This window comes from Calonectris borealis, chromosome 6 (genome assembly GCF_964195595.1).
Source record: "Calonectris borealis chromosome 6, bCalBor7.hap1.2, whole genome shotgun sequence".
NCBI lineage: Eukaryota > Metazoa > Chordata > Aves > Procellariiformes > Procellariidae > Calonectris > Calonectris borealis.
Window position 1 is genome coordinate 18,546,739 of NC_134317.1, and position 15,228 is coordinate 18,561,966.

General features: G+C 67.3%; 1 protein-coding gene across 1 annotated transcript in view; it reads left to right on the forward strand.

Annotated features, from left to right (window-relative positions):
• Positions 1-451: 451 nt before the first annotated feature.
• The window catches only part of SPEG (striated muscle enriched protein kinase), a 39,987-nt gene continuing 25,210 nt past the window's right edge, over positions 452-15,228 (forward strand). Inside the window, exons 1-3 of the mRNA XM_075153941.1 lie at positions 452-860; positions 13,847-13,936; positions 14,182-14,563. Coding sequence (XP_075010042.1) covers positions 452-860; positions 13,847-13,936; positions 14,182-14,563 — 881 coding nt within the window. The remainder of the gene's footprint in view (positions 861-13,846; positions 13,937-14,181; positions 14,564-15,228) is intronic.

The window sequence follows — 15,228 nt, forward strand, 5'->3', positions numbered from 1 at the left end:
GGCCGCGCGGGACGGGACGGGCGAGGGGGGGGACGCCACGGCCCCAGTGCCGGGACGGCTCAGCAAGCGGCCGGCACCCACGGGATTCGCACCCAGGCCGGCGGAGGAGCAGGTGCCGAGGCGCTGGGGAGGCTCGGGGTCGCAGCGGAGCATGGGGTGTGGGTGCCGCACTGCACCGGGTGCTCGGTGAGTGGCGGCTTGGTGAGCAGCAACCCGAGCCCCCACCTAAAAATAGCCCCTCGCTTGCCCACAGCACTGCGACCTTCGGGGCTGCAGCCGGCGGGGGGGAGGCACCGAACCGGACGGCACCTGGACCGGGGGGCCGCCGCTGCCCCAGCACCCCTGGCAGGCACCCAGCACCCCCAGGCTGCAGGCAGGGGGAGAAGAGGGGCACAGTGCTGCTGGCTCAGGGCGGCGGGGGTCGCGGGTGTGGGTGGTGGAGCTGCAGACCATGCACCGAGCACAGGGACGTGGCGGCACGAGTAGGGCCAGTGGGGAGCCCCGGGCAGCCCCGCCGAGCCCCGGCATCCCCCCGAAGCGTGCCAAGGTCACGGCAGAGCCGGGGGCACCCGAGGAGGGCCCGGCTCGCCCGGCAGCACCGTTTTTTGCACGGAAGCTGAAGAATGCGGCGATCGGCACTGGCTGCGACATTCGGCTGCGGGTGGTGGCAGTGGGCAACCCCCAGCCCAGCCTTCGCTGGTACCGAAATGAGGAGCTGCTGGCCCCACACGGGGAGGAGTACGGCACCCTCTGGATCCGGGACAGCAAGAAGGAGGACGCCGGCGTGTACACCTGCATCGCCGAGAACGAGCGGGGAGAGGCCATGACCAGCGCCGTACTGGCCATCATTGACATGGAAGGTAAGGGTGGTGTGGCTGCTGACACGGCTGTGCTGGCACAGCTGTGGGCACAGGTTTGGCAAGGGTGGCAGCGGTGCTTTGCGGGCTCCCGCCGCAGTGCATGCCCGGGGCCAGCCAGGGCTGGGCTTTGCTGTGCCTGCCCTGCTGCAGGCTGGGGTGCCTGGTGCCGGCAGCACCAGGGCGGCCCTTTGGCCTGGAGCGAGCATGTGGCTGCAGTACCCACTGCCAGGCCAGGCAGCGTGCCAGGGCTGGGCATGGAGGTGTTGGGAGCATGTGATGCCAAGCCTGCTCAGGGCAGGAGGAGAGAGAGAGATGCGGCTCGGGTGCACAGCACTGGTGGTGCCACCCTCCGCAGCCACCGACATGGTCCCTGATACCCGCCGATGCCCCCGCACAAGCCACCCCCATGAGCCAGCTGCCCACGAGCAGAGCTGCCCATGGCATCACCATCACAGCTGTACCAGGCACTGGGGCTGCACTGGGAGAACTGGGGAGCAGGAGCCTAACACTGCAGGAGGCGGGGCTGTCAGGTGGGTGGAGCCTATGCCCTGCAGTGGGCGGGGCCTGATGTTAATTAGCAAGGGTGGAGCCAGCTTTTGGCTGCTTAGAGCCCTATGGCAGCTCCTGGGCTCATCACCCCTGGGTGCTGCAGCCGGGCATGCTCCTCTGGTGCACAGGGAGTGCATGGGACTGCTGTGGGGCCTTGCATGGGTGGGCCTCATCCTGCACAGGGGCCAGGCAGATTTGGGGCTCAGTTTCCTCTGCCCCAGGATGGATGCCACCTCCCTGGGGCATTGCAAACCTGGGTGTCGGGGAGCGTGTAGTGCTGGCTGGTGGCACTGCTCTGAGACGTGAGCTGTGCCGTCTGTGTGGGGTCAAGAGGGCAGGGAGCGAGGGAGGTGGTGCTGAGCCCCGTGAGGGAGGTGGTGCTGAGCCCCGAGGCTCCAGGGAAGGAGCTGTACCCGGGGCTTTGCAGCAAGGAAGCGTGCTGGAGATGCTGCACCGTGAGGGGGGGATTGGGTGGCAGTGGAGGAGCCTTCGCAGTGCTGAGGGGGAGCAATGGAGGAAGAGGAGGATTTGATCTGTGTGAGCCAGGAGGCCGGAGGAGTGGTGTTTGGGGGGTGGAGGAAGGCGTCCGTGCTGCTCATGGGCCTGGTGGGGGGAGAGGGGGAGCAGAGAAGTGTGCAGGAGGGGTCCTGCCCTGCAGTGGGTCTGCGCGGGGTCACTGAGCATCACACCTTTGGGGACCGTGGCACTGTGCAGTCGGACGCGTGGCGCTGTGTGTGCAGAGAGCGGGGGATGTGCACTGCCCCACGGGGTGGGAGCAGCCTGTCCCGGGGGGGCTGAGGGGGGGTCACTCTGTTCTCACACTCCGGTGTGCAGCTCCATGGCACCGCCGGCTCGGGCCCCCCTGCCTCTGTCCAGGGCGCGGCACCGCCTGATTTCCCCAGGTGCCCGTTCCCGTTGTGCTGACGCACTCGTCCCTGCTCCCGATTCCCAGCCGCCGGCCCTCGCCGCCGCCTTTCTGGAGCAGCTGAGGGAGGGACGGAGCAGCCAGGATTGCCTAACGCGCAGGGTGAATGTCACCCTGCCCTGGGCGCTCTTCCCGGCGGGCGCTTGGCCATGGGTGCACCGCCATCAAGCAAACAGCCGCCCTAAAAGCCAGCCTCTGGACCCACACAGCTCTGGGGCACGGGGCTGGGCGAGGAGTGCGGCAGCCCCCAGCGCGGCTTTGCCCGTGCCCTGGGGCAGAACGGTCTCCCCGGTGTGCCGCAGCAGTGCCCAGGGAGCACCATGTCCTGCTGGGTGCTGGAGAGGGGTGCTGGTGCGGAGGTGATGGGATGTGGGGGGGGTTCAGCCCTATCACCTGGCACCGTTGCAGGGTGCTGGCAGCGTGTTGTTCCCCTGAGACCATTTTCTCCATGCCGGCAGCCGAGCGGTGAGACGGGTCATCGTGTGAAATGGAGGAGCCGTGCCACCGCTCTGCACCCGCCTGCCCTGACACCCTGCCAGGATGTGTGCCGTGGCTCACCGGCCTCCAGCATGGAGGACCTGGCTGCTCAGGGGCTCCCCACGCTCCCCGCTGAGCTCCAGCTTTCCGGGGCCCGTGGAAGTTCCACTGATGGCTGCGCCTTCCCTGTGCCAGGCAGGGACACCCCATCCTTGTTCCCTGGGGGGCCCTGTGAGCCGCGTCATCGGCCAGTTATGGGGCAAGGGGTGTGTGTGCAACGTCCCTGGGCAGGATGAGGTCTTTCTCTGGGCTGGAGTATGAGCCTCCACAATACCCTGGAGGTATTGGGGTGCCATTGCTCCATTTGCCTCTGCCGGGTCGTGGTCTCCGGTGGGCACAGAGTCTGGTCCTCCACCTTCTCTCCCCGGTGCGCGGGCCAGGCTGCAGCTCTCTGCAGCATCGGCTCTCCCCAAGGTGGCTCAGGTCACTGAGGTGGGGTGGGGGGGGTCCGTGCTGCCCAGCTCTGCGCTCGGCCCCGGCAGCTCCTCCTGCACCAGCTCAGCATTCCCCCTTGCTCGCACGAGCCTGATTTAGCTCCTCTAATCCCTTGCCCTGAATCTGTCGCTCCACCCCACTAATGATTTTCTCTTGCTCTTCTCCCAGGTCCCTCGAGTGCGTCAGTGCCCAGCATGGGGAGCGCACGTGTGGGGCTGGCCGGGCAGCTGAGTGCAGGGGCTCCTGGGGGCACATCATCCCTGCCGTGTCACACTGTCCCCACCATGTCCCACCGCTCTGCCCCTCTCCTGCTGCAGGTTCTCCCTCGTGCCCCGGCTCCATGGGTGCAGGTGGGGTGCGTTGGCCCTTCTCACACCAGCACCAGGCTGGTCCAGGGGCTTCCCACGTCCGTCCAGGGACCCTCCAGGCCCTTCCAAGCTAGCCCTGGTCCCCACCATGGCTCCATTGCCCCCAGGCTCGCTAAAGCCTGTATCACCTCTCAGCTGCATCTCCTGAATTTTTCCCTGCAAACTGGATTAAATCACCTCTTAAGAACCAGAGCTAATCTCCTTTTAGAGCCCAGCCCTCCCTTGCCGTGCCAGCACTGCCTGATCCTCCCTGCCGAGGCTGCCTCTTGTTTCAAGGTTGGATGTGTCCGTCTTGGGCTCCCAGCGCAGGGTCTTGCTCCGCTCGCCTCCACCTGCACTCAGCAATCAAACCGCCTTGGAACCTTTCCTCTGCCCAGGGAACAGCCTGCACCCGCCTGGATTTGGGGGCAGGGAAGGGGGCAGGAGCTGCCTGTGCACGGCGGCCCTGCACAGCCCCTTCCCGTCCAGCCCTGAGTTACAGCGGGGCAGTGTGGGCATGCTTTTGTGGCTGGTGGTGTGCAGCGATGGCAATGGCACCCCGGTGGGGATGGCTGCGCTGACAGTGTCCCTGGTGGCTCAGCACCTCCGGCCATTTATCTCAGTGCCTAATTTTAGTCCCTCACTTTGCAGCGCCGTGCCCATGTTTAATGCTAATTGCCCCTTCCCTCCAGAGCCTCTTCCAGCCCTGCTCAGGGACTGAACGGGACCTAAAGCCTCCCTTTGCCATCTCCTTCCTCCTGTGGGACTCTCTGGGCTGCCTCAGTTTCTTCTTGCTGTCCCTGGCTGCCCCTCCAGCCCCAGGGCACAGCAGCATCTCGGAGGAGCCCAGGATGCAGCAAGGCTCCAGCCCAGGCTGCCGTGCCCCACTGTGGGGTTGGCACCATGCCTGGCTGTGCCAGCACAGGGGCTGCCTCTGGGGAGCTGCTTGGCCGGTGCCACCCCGGGTGCACCTCAGCTGGCACAGGGACAGGTCCCCGGGGCTGGGCAGCGCAGGGGGGACGGGGCTGGACCTGGCCCGCAGGATGCCCGCAGCCAGCAGGGCTGGCGAGTGGGCTAGCTGTGCAGCCACCAGTCCCCAAGCACAGCCACGCTCCCTGGGGCTTCGCCCGTTCCCTGGCCCCGGGGGTGGCACTGGGGCCAGCCCACAGGCAGCTGCCGGAGACCCCAGGCTCCCAGCTCTGCCCCCAGCCACCTGGGCAGGGGGCTGGCGCGGTGGCCACACATACCGGGTCCCCGTCCCGGGGTGCTGCGGACCAGGAGGGCTGCTCCGCGGCAAGCAGAGCGGCGGGTGCAGCTGTCCAGTCAGTCACCTCCACCCCTGCCCTCTCGCCCGCTGCTGGGGGGTTATTTTTGCTGAGGAATGTGCCGTCCCCTTGGATTCTGGCGGGCTGCAGGGCTTGTGTTACAGGCGAGAGGCCGAGACCCGGGCCTGCGGGCGGGTAAATATAGCACCGCCGCTCGGGACTGCGTGACGGGGTGATGGCCTCTTCCTCCTGCCGGGGCTGCCCAGCGCTCCCTGTGCCCCTCCTGCCTCCTGACACCAGGTTGCTGGCTTGTGCCCTGGCACGCTGGCACTGGGCAGGGGCTAGCTGCTTCTACCCTGCTGCCTGCACTCTTGCCTGCTTCCCCCCCTGCCCTCTGCTCGCAGCCCCTCAGCCCCAGGTAGGGGGGATGCCGGGAGCAGGGCTGGAAGGGCAGGGACAAAATGCCTCCTGCCATCCAGCTCCGTGCCCAGGCACCCGGACCCAAGGTCATGTTGCTGTCCTGCGTCCCCCTGTCCTCTCCCTGCAGCAGGCCCCACGTGTTCGGGCATCCTTCTAGTGGTGGCAAGGGGAGGGGATGCTGGGGAGGGCACCCGGGGTGTCCCTACCCCCCCAGAGAGAGGTTCCAGCAGAGCATTGCTCTTCCCCAGGGCCAGAAAGCTGCTGCAGTGCTGCCCTGCCCCATGATGAGGGCCATCCCGCTGCATTTATTTCCCCCTGGGGACAGGGCTGGGGACGGTCCCCACCTCCCCAGGCTCCCAGCACATCCTCACCTCCCGCAGACCATCCCCAGCAGCTCCGGGAGGCACAAACACATGAAAGATTCATGCCCAGACCTCCTCCTACACGAGACGGCTGCACGCACCCGCCACCATCAATAATTCAAGCACCGAGACAAAGGGGCTGATGGCCGGGGCCGGGCGGCCGGTGCCCGGCCGGTGCTGCGGTGCAGGGGCAGGATCCGTGCGGAGCTGCCGGGGAGGCTCAGCAAGGTGTGGGAGCCGCGGCTCTCTGAGCAGTGTAATTAATGCTGCATTTTGAGCAAGCGTTTTCTATTTGCTCTGCTCGGGACCCGTGTGTGTCCAGCAGGCGAAGCTGGAGCTGGGTGGCAACAGGGCCACCTGCTCCGGCTCTGCCCCTTGTTCATGCCACGGCCACTCTGGCCCTGTCCCCTGCCCCGTGTCCCTGTCCTGCAGAGGAGCAGGGCAGTGCCAGGGCTGCCCCCAGGCTAGGGCAGGGCAGAGGAGCTGCCCTGGGTGCAGGCTGCCGTCACCTCCCACCAGACACCTTCTGCAGGGACTCCGGCTTTGCCCTTGCGGGGGGATTTGCAGGTGCTGCTGCCTTTGGAAAGGACTTTCGGGCCCCGCAGCAGGTGCAGCCCCTCGGAGATGACCCAGCTGCTCCCAGGGGTGCCGGATCTCTGGGGCAGCCCAGAACCACTCCTGGGGCTTTTGCTGAGGAATGGCTGAACGGCAGAGCCACAGTTGCAGGGAAGGGCTGTGTGCCCAGCCAGCCGGGAGCCGTGGCTGATGGGGCAGCAGATGTTGCGGTCGGGCAGCAGAAGACTGCGTTTTGGCTGGGAACATGTGGTCCCTCCCTGGGGCCAGCCCTGGGGCTGTCCCTGCAGGTGCTGTGGTGGCAGCACCATGTGCCAAGCTCAAGCCTCGGTGCTTCTTCCCAGCATCCCTGACCAGGCTTTTATCCCACTTGAGTGTGAAAAAGAGGCACAGGCTGTGCAGGCCTGTGGCAGGACCACAGGCATGCACAGCCTGGGTGGGAGCACCTGGCAGGGAGACCTGGGGTGCAGGGACCGTGGCAGACATGAGCCCCACAGCCCAGCCCTTTACTCAGCCCTGGCTCAGGGGTACCCATCTCTGTCCCACCCAGGGCTGGGGTGCCCAGCAGAGTCCTCTGGCTCTGACAGGAGATTCCCTTAGTGCCAGCTCTGGCATTCGTGGGACTTGCCTGACGTGCGGGGTCTCCACGGAAACCCCACAGCATCACGCCAATTGTGGGACTGTCAGAAATGTTGTATAAACAGCTCCTTTTGTACTGAGTAATTTGCAAGTTATTATGGAGCCATGAAAAACCTCACGTTGGGAGTCATGGGCTGGGAGGGGAAGCAGAGAAAAGCTGCCGGAGCTGCCAAGCATCGTGGGGAGCGTGATGCCTGTGTGCAGCCCCGCGTGCGGCAGCCAGCTCCCCAGGGGACAGGTGAGCAGCATGGGGACAAACGCTGGGTGGGGAGGCCTCCAGCAGCATCCCCACGGGTGCTCTGCAGTGGGAGGGGGCAGTGCAGACAGCCGGTGGGGCTGGCACCTTGGCAGCCTCTCCAGGAGCCTGGAAAGGGGGCCGATGGGTGCTGCGGGGCTCAACAGCTTGGTGAGCTGGTGATGGAGGGCACCGAGAGCTGTGGGGGGCATGGTAGGCAGGAAAAGCCCTGCTGAGACTGTGGGGCTGGGACTGCCCCTCCGCCTTATTTGCAGCATCACCCAGGGAACAGGGACAGGCCGGCAGCGCTGGGGACGCTCGGCTGGGGGAGGCGTGCCGGGGCTGTGCCAGCACCCTGGGAGAACTAATAGGTCCTAATGGCCCTGACCACCCTCACCTGGGAGCCCCATCACAGCCACATCACAGTCCTGCCCTGAGCTGGGGTCCTCACCCCAGCACGAGGGGAGGTCTCATGTATGTCATGCAACATGGATGAGGACAATGGCCTACCTCCCCGGGTCAAGCTTGCCCAGGGCTGAGCAGTCCAGCCCTGCCACCCCGCGTGGGTCCTGAGGCACCCAGGGGCAGGGTGCAAGGTCTGCCTCAGGGCACTGGGTGCTGGAGCTGGAGGCTGTGTGGTTTGCAAGGGGAGGCTGTGTGGTTTGCAAGGGGGGCTTATGCCGTGGTGAGGGCAGTGCCGGGCCAGGGGGGTTGCTGTGAAGGACTGTGCCCATGTTAGCTCTCGTTCGTGTGCAGGCGGGTCAGCAGTGCTGGGACACACACCCATGTCTTGGTAAGGGGACCTTTCTGCATCGCCGATGGCTGGAGGATGTGGGGGACTGAGCGGAGGCCGGCAGAGTGCTGGTGAGCCTGGATCTTGGCTAGGCAGTGCCATGGCACACTGCGGCTGTGCTGCTGTGTGCAGGGTCGTGGCAGCTGTGGCAGTGGAGCTGTTTGGGGGCACTTTGGGGACAGTGCATGGAAGGCAGTCGCGGGCAGCACTGGTGTGGTGTGGTGTGTTATTCTTGTCCCCGTCGGGGTGCATGTGGGAGCCACGGTGGTGGGCTGTGCCCCATGGTGCTGCGCACGGGAGAGAAGAGCAGCCCGTGCCCCGGGCGGTGGGGCAGGATGGACAAGGGATGGGGACAGTGGTACAGCCGCATTGCTGGGCAGGGGGCTCGGACCCCTGGGTGCCGTGGAGCCAAAGCCAGTGGGGGAGAGGACGTGTGCCCACCCGCGGCTGCCCTCGCCCCCGCCACCTGTGCCATGCCTGTCCCCCGCCGCTGTCACTGTGTGCCAGGGCTGGCGGGGAGGCGGAGGCGGAGGCAGGCGGGGGAAGGATGGAGGGAGGAGCACTCCAGTGATGCTTCATGCTCACAGCTCCAGCCCTCCCGAGAGCCCAACCTGGCGAGCCCCTTCCTCTCCCTCCGCCGTCCCCGGCTGCCGGCGGTGGAGGATGCTCGGAGCATCTCTCGTCCCCCCGGCGTGCTGACAGAGGGGACCCCGCCGGGAGCGGGCTGGCGTCCTGCCGGGCCTGAGCCGGTGTGACCGGGCCAGCGGGGCTCTGCAGAAGCATGAAGAAGATCTGGGTGAAGAAGCGTTTCCAGGTAAGGGCTCCGGGCTGCCGCGCCGGCGGGTGCCGGGAGGAGGAGGCAGTGCCGGGGAGCGGGAGCGCATCGGGAGGGGGACGGGGATGGGGATGTCTCTCCGGCCCTGCCGTGCCACCCGGGGCTTCGCCCATCGCCGGCTCCAGCCCCGCTTGCAGAGCCGCCAGCTGCCTGCCTGTCCTCGCCAGCCGGGCAGGAGCGGCAGAGGGCAGGTGCTCAGCACCGCCTGTGCCAGCAACGGGGCTGGCACCCCCGCCGGGGGCATCCCCCCACACCACCTTCTCCCCTCCGGAGCCGGGGCAGCAAATGGAGGCTGCTTCATGGCTCCCCCCAGCCCCGCTGCCGGTGGTCACGGAGCTGGAGACGAGGCTTTGCATGCGTCATCCCCTCCGCGTCAGGAGCATGCCTGGCACAGGCAAGGCTCCTCCGCGGGCCCCACCGCACGCTCCGCCGCCGAGCAAGGAACAAGGACGTCACTTGGCCTCGGCAAGGGCTGGAGGGGAGGATGGGGGGCATCCTTCCAGAAAGCCCCCCAGCTCCCCCGGGGCACACAAGCCTACCCTGCTGCTCCACCCAGCGCGGGCGCGTAGCCTCCCCGCTCTCACCCTGCCTGGTGGCCCAGCAGGTGCTGGGGAGGGGCTGTCGCCCACAGCCCCTTCCCAGGGGTGCGGGATGTGCTGGTGGACACAGGTCCCCAGGGGTGCTGGGAGCCAGGTGGGGGGGTCCCTCCGGGGCAGGGTGGATGGCACTGCCTGGCTGCCCCGTCTGCCCTTGGGGGAAGCAAGCCCAGGGGCTTGCCTGTGTGGTGGGGCATGGTCCTGCTCCACTGGCTGAGCATGGGGGGTATGGGGACACCCACAGCGGCTGTCCCTCCGCACCAGGCAAGCCACCCACTGCCTCCCCATCTCACCCTGATCCTGCTCCCTGTCTGCCTGTCTTGCACCAGTGGCACCAGTGCCATATGCTGCTGGGCTCCACATGCCGAGCGGTAGCAGGCTGCACGGGCTGTCCTCCAAGGTCCCAGGAGCCCCTTCTTCCCCCTGACTCCCCTTGGCCCCTTGGTCATGGCTAGGGATGCCCTGTGCCAGGGCCAGGGCAGGACCCCAGCCTGGGCAGGGGGGGTCTGTGCCTGGCACGGGGGAAGAAGGCAGCGCCAGGTCTCACCCGACTGCCTCGTGGGGCAGGGCTGAAGCCGGGTGCTGATCCCAGCCAGCCCTTCTGCCCACCCCGGGCTGGGTGAGCACACAGGGGGTTCCTGGGGCTCCCCCACCCCTTTTCCTAGGGTGCAAATGAAATCCCAGGCAGGGAGCACCCCCCCCACTCTCCAGCTGGCCCCTTTGCCCAGACCCCAGCCCCGCAGCGAGCCCCGAGCTGCTCCTGCCCCCTTTCCACCTCCTTGCTCAGGGGTGACCCTGCACCACCCAGCACTCGCTCCCTGCCGAGCTGTGGGTGGGTGCTGCGCCCGAGGGGGGTCAGGGCTGCGGGGTGCCCCAATCCCGCAGGGACCTGTTGCGGGGCAGAGGGGAGGAAGCTCAGCCACCCCATAGCTCTGGGCGATGGAGCCAGCCCAGGCCCGCTGGGGGCAGTCACCAGATTTGATGGGGAGCTGATGGCGCCAGTCCCTGGGGAAGCCACAAGAGCACCCGATAATGGCACTCAATTGCATTTTCATTTTTTAATGGGGGAATTATCCGCCGATGGTGCAGTTAATCACTCATCTATCTTTCCTGGCCTGGAAGACGGGCTGCCAGCCAGAACCAGCACAGTCAGCCGAGGAGGGGAGGTGAAGCCTGGCTCAGCCTGAATACAAATGTCTCTCGTGCAGCCGCTGCCCTCTGGCCAGCGCTGCATGCAGGCAGGGGGCTGGTGGGAGCCCCCAAGCACTGCCCACGAGCAGGGGCTGCTGCTGCAGAGGCAGCAGCTTTGGGGAGTGCAAAATAAGCCTGCTGCCCTTCCAAGGGCAGCTAACTGCTGGCCATGCTTGGCTGGCTGTCCCCGGGGGCTGACTGTCCCTGGGGGCCGTCTGTCCATGACCCTGCCTGGGAGCTGTGGGGAGACAGGAGGGGCTGGCAGAGCAAAGGGCTTCAAGAAAGCTGGGTGTCCGGCCCTGAGCTCCATGTTAGTGTCCTGGGGAGACAGGGTGTCAGTGTCCTGGGGAGACCCCGTCACCCAGACTGGCTGGGGAGGATGCTCAGTCCTGGCAGCCCAACCCTGCCTGTCTGCATGCCGCATCCCCGCTCCTGCCTGCCTTGGAGATCACCCCATCCCTCTGCTTCCCTGGGAGACGATGTCAGTGCACGCCAGGCCTGGCAGCCGGGTCGCCCGGTCTCTCCCTTGGCAAGCGGGTGCCTGGCCCCCGGCTGCGGCGCAGAGGGCAGCCGAGCTGGCAGGGAGCTCCCGGCGCCTCTGCCCCGTGCTCGGGTCCCGCCTGCCTGCCCAGACGGCGCGGGCGAGCGTGGCTCCCACGCCTCCGGCCCCGCGCAGACAGGACGGTCCCATGCCGCTTGTGCCAGGCAGCCTCTCTTGCAGCTGGCACGGCCTCCGCCAGGGATGGGGGATGCTGTCCCTGCGCTGGGCCGGTGCCCGTGGCGGTGTCTGGACCAGCGCCTGGAAGACGCTTTGCTGGCCCGGTCCCCACGCTGGCGCGGGCGGTGGCTTCGAAGGGGCTGCAGAGCATTTGGGCACCCGCCCGGGCAAAGACCTTGCTGCAGGCGGTGCTGGCTGCAGGCAGCGGTGCTGGAGCAGCTGCACTGCCCAGGGCTGTTGCTCCCCAGGCACGGGCCGTGGCGCAGGGCTGGGGTGCATGGTGTCACCCCCTGGGCACGGGCAGCGGCACAGGGCTGGGGTGCACAGTGCCGTCACCAAGGGATATGTGTGTGTGCGTGTGTGCGCGTGCGTGCACATGCAGGTGCGTGATATCGTGTGTGTGCACGTCTGGGCACGCGCTACGCGTGTCCACCTACACCCGTCCACAGCTGCAAGCGTGGGGGTGTGTGTCCTGTGGGCGTGCGCCCCGTGGGCGTGCTGCCGGGGGGGTTGGCGGTGTGAGTGTGTGTGTGAGCGGTGCCGGGTGTGCCTTGCCAGCGGGAAGGTGTGAGCGGCACCACGTGTGCTGTGCCAGCGTGTGTGTGAGCGATTGTGGGTGTGAGCGGTGCCGCATGTGCCATGACAGGGTGTGCGCGTGCGGGCGTGCCGTGCCAGCGTGTGCGTGAGCAGGTGCATGGCACCGTGCTGTGGGTAACACTCTCTTCTCTTTTCCTTTGCAGAAGACCGGCCATTCGCGGCGCTTCGGGCGCTTCACGCATGGTGCGTTGAGTTACCAGGACCCAGCTGCCCCGACACCCTGAGTGCGCTGGGATGGGGTCCGGCCCCACCGCCATGCCGCAGGGGGGCAGCGAGCAGAGGCTGGGCAGGGATGGGCTGCAGCTCGCCAGCCCCGAAACAGGGTCCCCGTCAGCTGGGGGCTCCTGGTGTCCCCCCCCGAAGCCAGGCTGCTCCTGGCCCTGCAGCTCCGGTTCGTCAGGGGCTGCTGGGCTATCATGGCTGGGCTGGGGAGCCTGGTGCGGTGGCAGTGCACAGGGCAGCTGGCAGTGTGACAGGCTGTGGAGGGGCAGCTTGGAGTGGGGGGGAGCAGCGTGGCCCCCCACCGTGCCGTGGCAGTGCAGTGGAGGGAAGTGGTGGTGGGGCAGGGGACTCATCCCTTGCCACAGGGGTCTGTTGCGGCAGCTTGCGTGGGCTCGGGCAGCGGCCGGGAGGAAAGGCTGGCCCTCCCTGGGTGCACGGCGTCGGCTTTCCTGGGACAGGACATTAGGGTGGCACTGATCTGGCCTGGCTGCATCCTGCCCGTGGGGAGGCTCTCACTGATACCCTACCCCGAGCATCCCTGCTTTGTCAACCGGGGCCGTGCTGTGGGGCATGGCCGTATCGTGCAGCACTTGCCCCTGGTGGGGTAGGGGATGCACGTGTATGTGCCAGAGGGAGGGTGCTTGCACAGGGAGACACATCTCTGCATGCCCCAGCACCCCCAGGAGCGCCCAGCTGGGGTGCGGACTGGCGGGTCCAGCCCCAAACTGCAGTGCCCTGCAGAGCGCGGGGATGTGCAGGTGCTGCGGCAGCGAGGCCAGCCCATGGGGCAGCTCCAGCAGCTCCGGGGACAGAAGGTGGCTGTCCTGCCGGGCAGGATGTGGCCGTGGCACGGGGAGGGGATGGTGCCGTGCGCTGCGCAGGCGGGATGGTGTGTGTGCGAGAAGGGTCTGTGTGTGAGGAGGGTCTGTGAGCAGCGCCAGAGTGGCATGCGGTGAACAGGGGTGCAGAGTGGAGACGTGGTGGGGAAGTCTGGGGGAGCCAGACCTGTTTCCATGCCCCCTGGGGCCGGGCAGGGCATGGGGTGCTCCTCGTGGGATCCTGAGATGGGCAAATGCTCAGTCCTGGCCCCATCCCCGGACCCGAAGCCCAGCACAGGGTGCCAGGTTCTCTGAGTTGGCATGGCCCGCCCAGGCGCTGCCCTGGCAGATCCCTGCCCCATGGCAGCACGGGGAGATGCTGGGGGACAAGGTCCCTCCCCGCTGCCCCCCGCGTCTCCGCAGGCCGGGCCGATAACCGGGTGTTGATGTCTCTCTCTCTCTTGCTGCCCCTATGGAAGCGAAGTTTTCCGCTCCTGCAGGAAACAAAGCTACGGTAGGAAGACCCCGGCCCGATGCCAGCCCCGTACCCAGAGTGGGCCCTGCTCCATCGCTGTCTCTATCCCCCTGCCCTGCCTCCCCATCCCCACGCCGCCTCCGCCAGCCGCATTCCCACCACCGGCACGGTCTCCTTTCCTCCCATCATCTAACGCTGCTCCTGTCCGCTTTGCCTGCCCTGCACTGCCCTGCCCTTGCCCTGATGGACTTTCCCGCCCTGGTCCTGCCTTTCCCTGCTGGCAGCTTGTCCCTGCAGGTCACGGTCATGCCCCCCGCCCTGGCGCTGCCTCCTCCCGGAGCTGCCCGGGCACTGCTCTCCTGCCCCTGGAGCCAGTGGATCTGCAAGGGGCAGTGCCAGCCTGGCCTGCTGTCCCCGTGTCCCCTCACCCCTTGCTCTCCCCCTCCCTCCCCAGACTCGGAGACGGGCGAGGATGAGCCCAGCGACCCCCAGGTGACGCAGCGCAGTGAGCTCCAGGATGAGACGGCCTTCAGCACCCCCACGGGTGAGCAAGGGGGCACCCGGCTGGCACTGAGCCCTGGCACTTGCATTCCTCGCAAGGGCTCTGCTGGCCCAGTTTTGGGGGTCTCTATGGGAGGGGAGCTGTGGCCCACCTATGCAAAGCGAAGAGGGCTTGGGGCAGCCTACTTGGGACGCCCCGGGACACCCCATGGCAGCTCAGCCCTTTCTGAACAGGGCGCTGGGCTCATCCCCGCGGGCACGCGGTGTCGCTCACCCCTCTCCTTCCAGGTGGGTCCGACACCCTCGTGGACGCCTCCATGAACACAACGCCGACCTCGGTGCTGGCCCTATCGCAGGCGGAGGAGCGCTCCAGCTGGTCGGGCAGCCAGCAGACCGTGGTGGAGAAGGAGACGGATGCCAGCCTCCCCGCACGGGGACCCTACCTCCGCCCCGCTGCCTGGCAGCAGCCGCAGGGAACCCCAAGGCAAGCAAACACGCCGGCCCCGCGTGGCGCCGAGGTCCGGCACCTGGGCGTGGAGCCGCTGGTGCGGGCATCACGGGCTAATCTGGTGGGCACGAGCTGGGGGTCGGAGGATAGCCTTTCAGTGGCCAGCGACCCGTACGGCAGCGCCTTCAGCCTGTACCGAGGACGGGCGCTCTCGCTCCACGTGTAAGTAGCCGGGAGAAGCGCACGGAGGGGACATCGCGCTGGGGCCATCTCCTTCCAACCCCCGCAGCCATCTCCTCCCCTCCGCCTGGGCTTTCTTTGCCTTCACCATGCCCGGATGAGGAACGGGGGCTCTGAGCAGTAGGCAGCCTGTTCCCGGTGAGAAGGTGGGAGCGACCTGAGCCAGGGGGGTACAGGCCTTGGGGTGGTGGGGGGGTCATGGAGTGGGGTCCCTTTCTGCTGTGACCAGGTTGGGGCTTGGGATAACCGCTGCGCCGCTGCATGAGCTGCAGCATCCCGCCCGCAGGCTGTGCCGTGGGTGTCCCTCTGTCTCACCCAGCCGTGGGGGCTCTGTAGAGTCCAGGGTGTGGGGACCTGGGGGTGCGTGGCAGCTTGGGACACCTGCTGGCAAGTCTCTGCCACCTGCAGTCCCCATTGCACAGGGGTGGCAGCGGGGGCCAGGGACATGCTGCCTCTCCAGGACCTGCTGACGTGCTCAGAGCCCCCATCCCTCCCTGCTGCCTTCAGTTCCCATCCTCGCAGGCCTGCTTCTTCGACCTCCATCCCACCCCTTTTTTTGTTCAAGGCTGCTTGTTCCACCAGAAGCTCATCTCCACCTTATGATTTCTGCACCATGAACACCGAGCCCCCGCGGGGGCAGCGGGGCG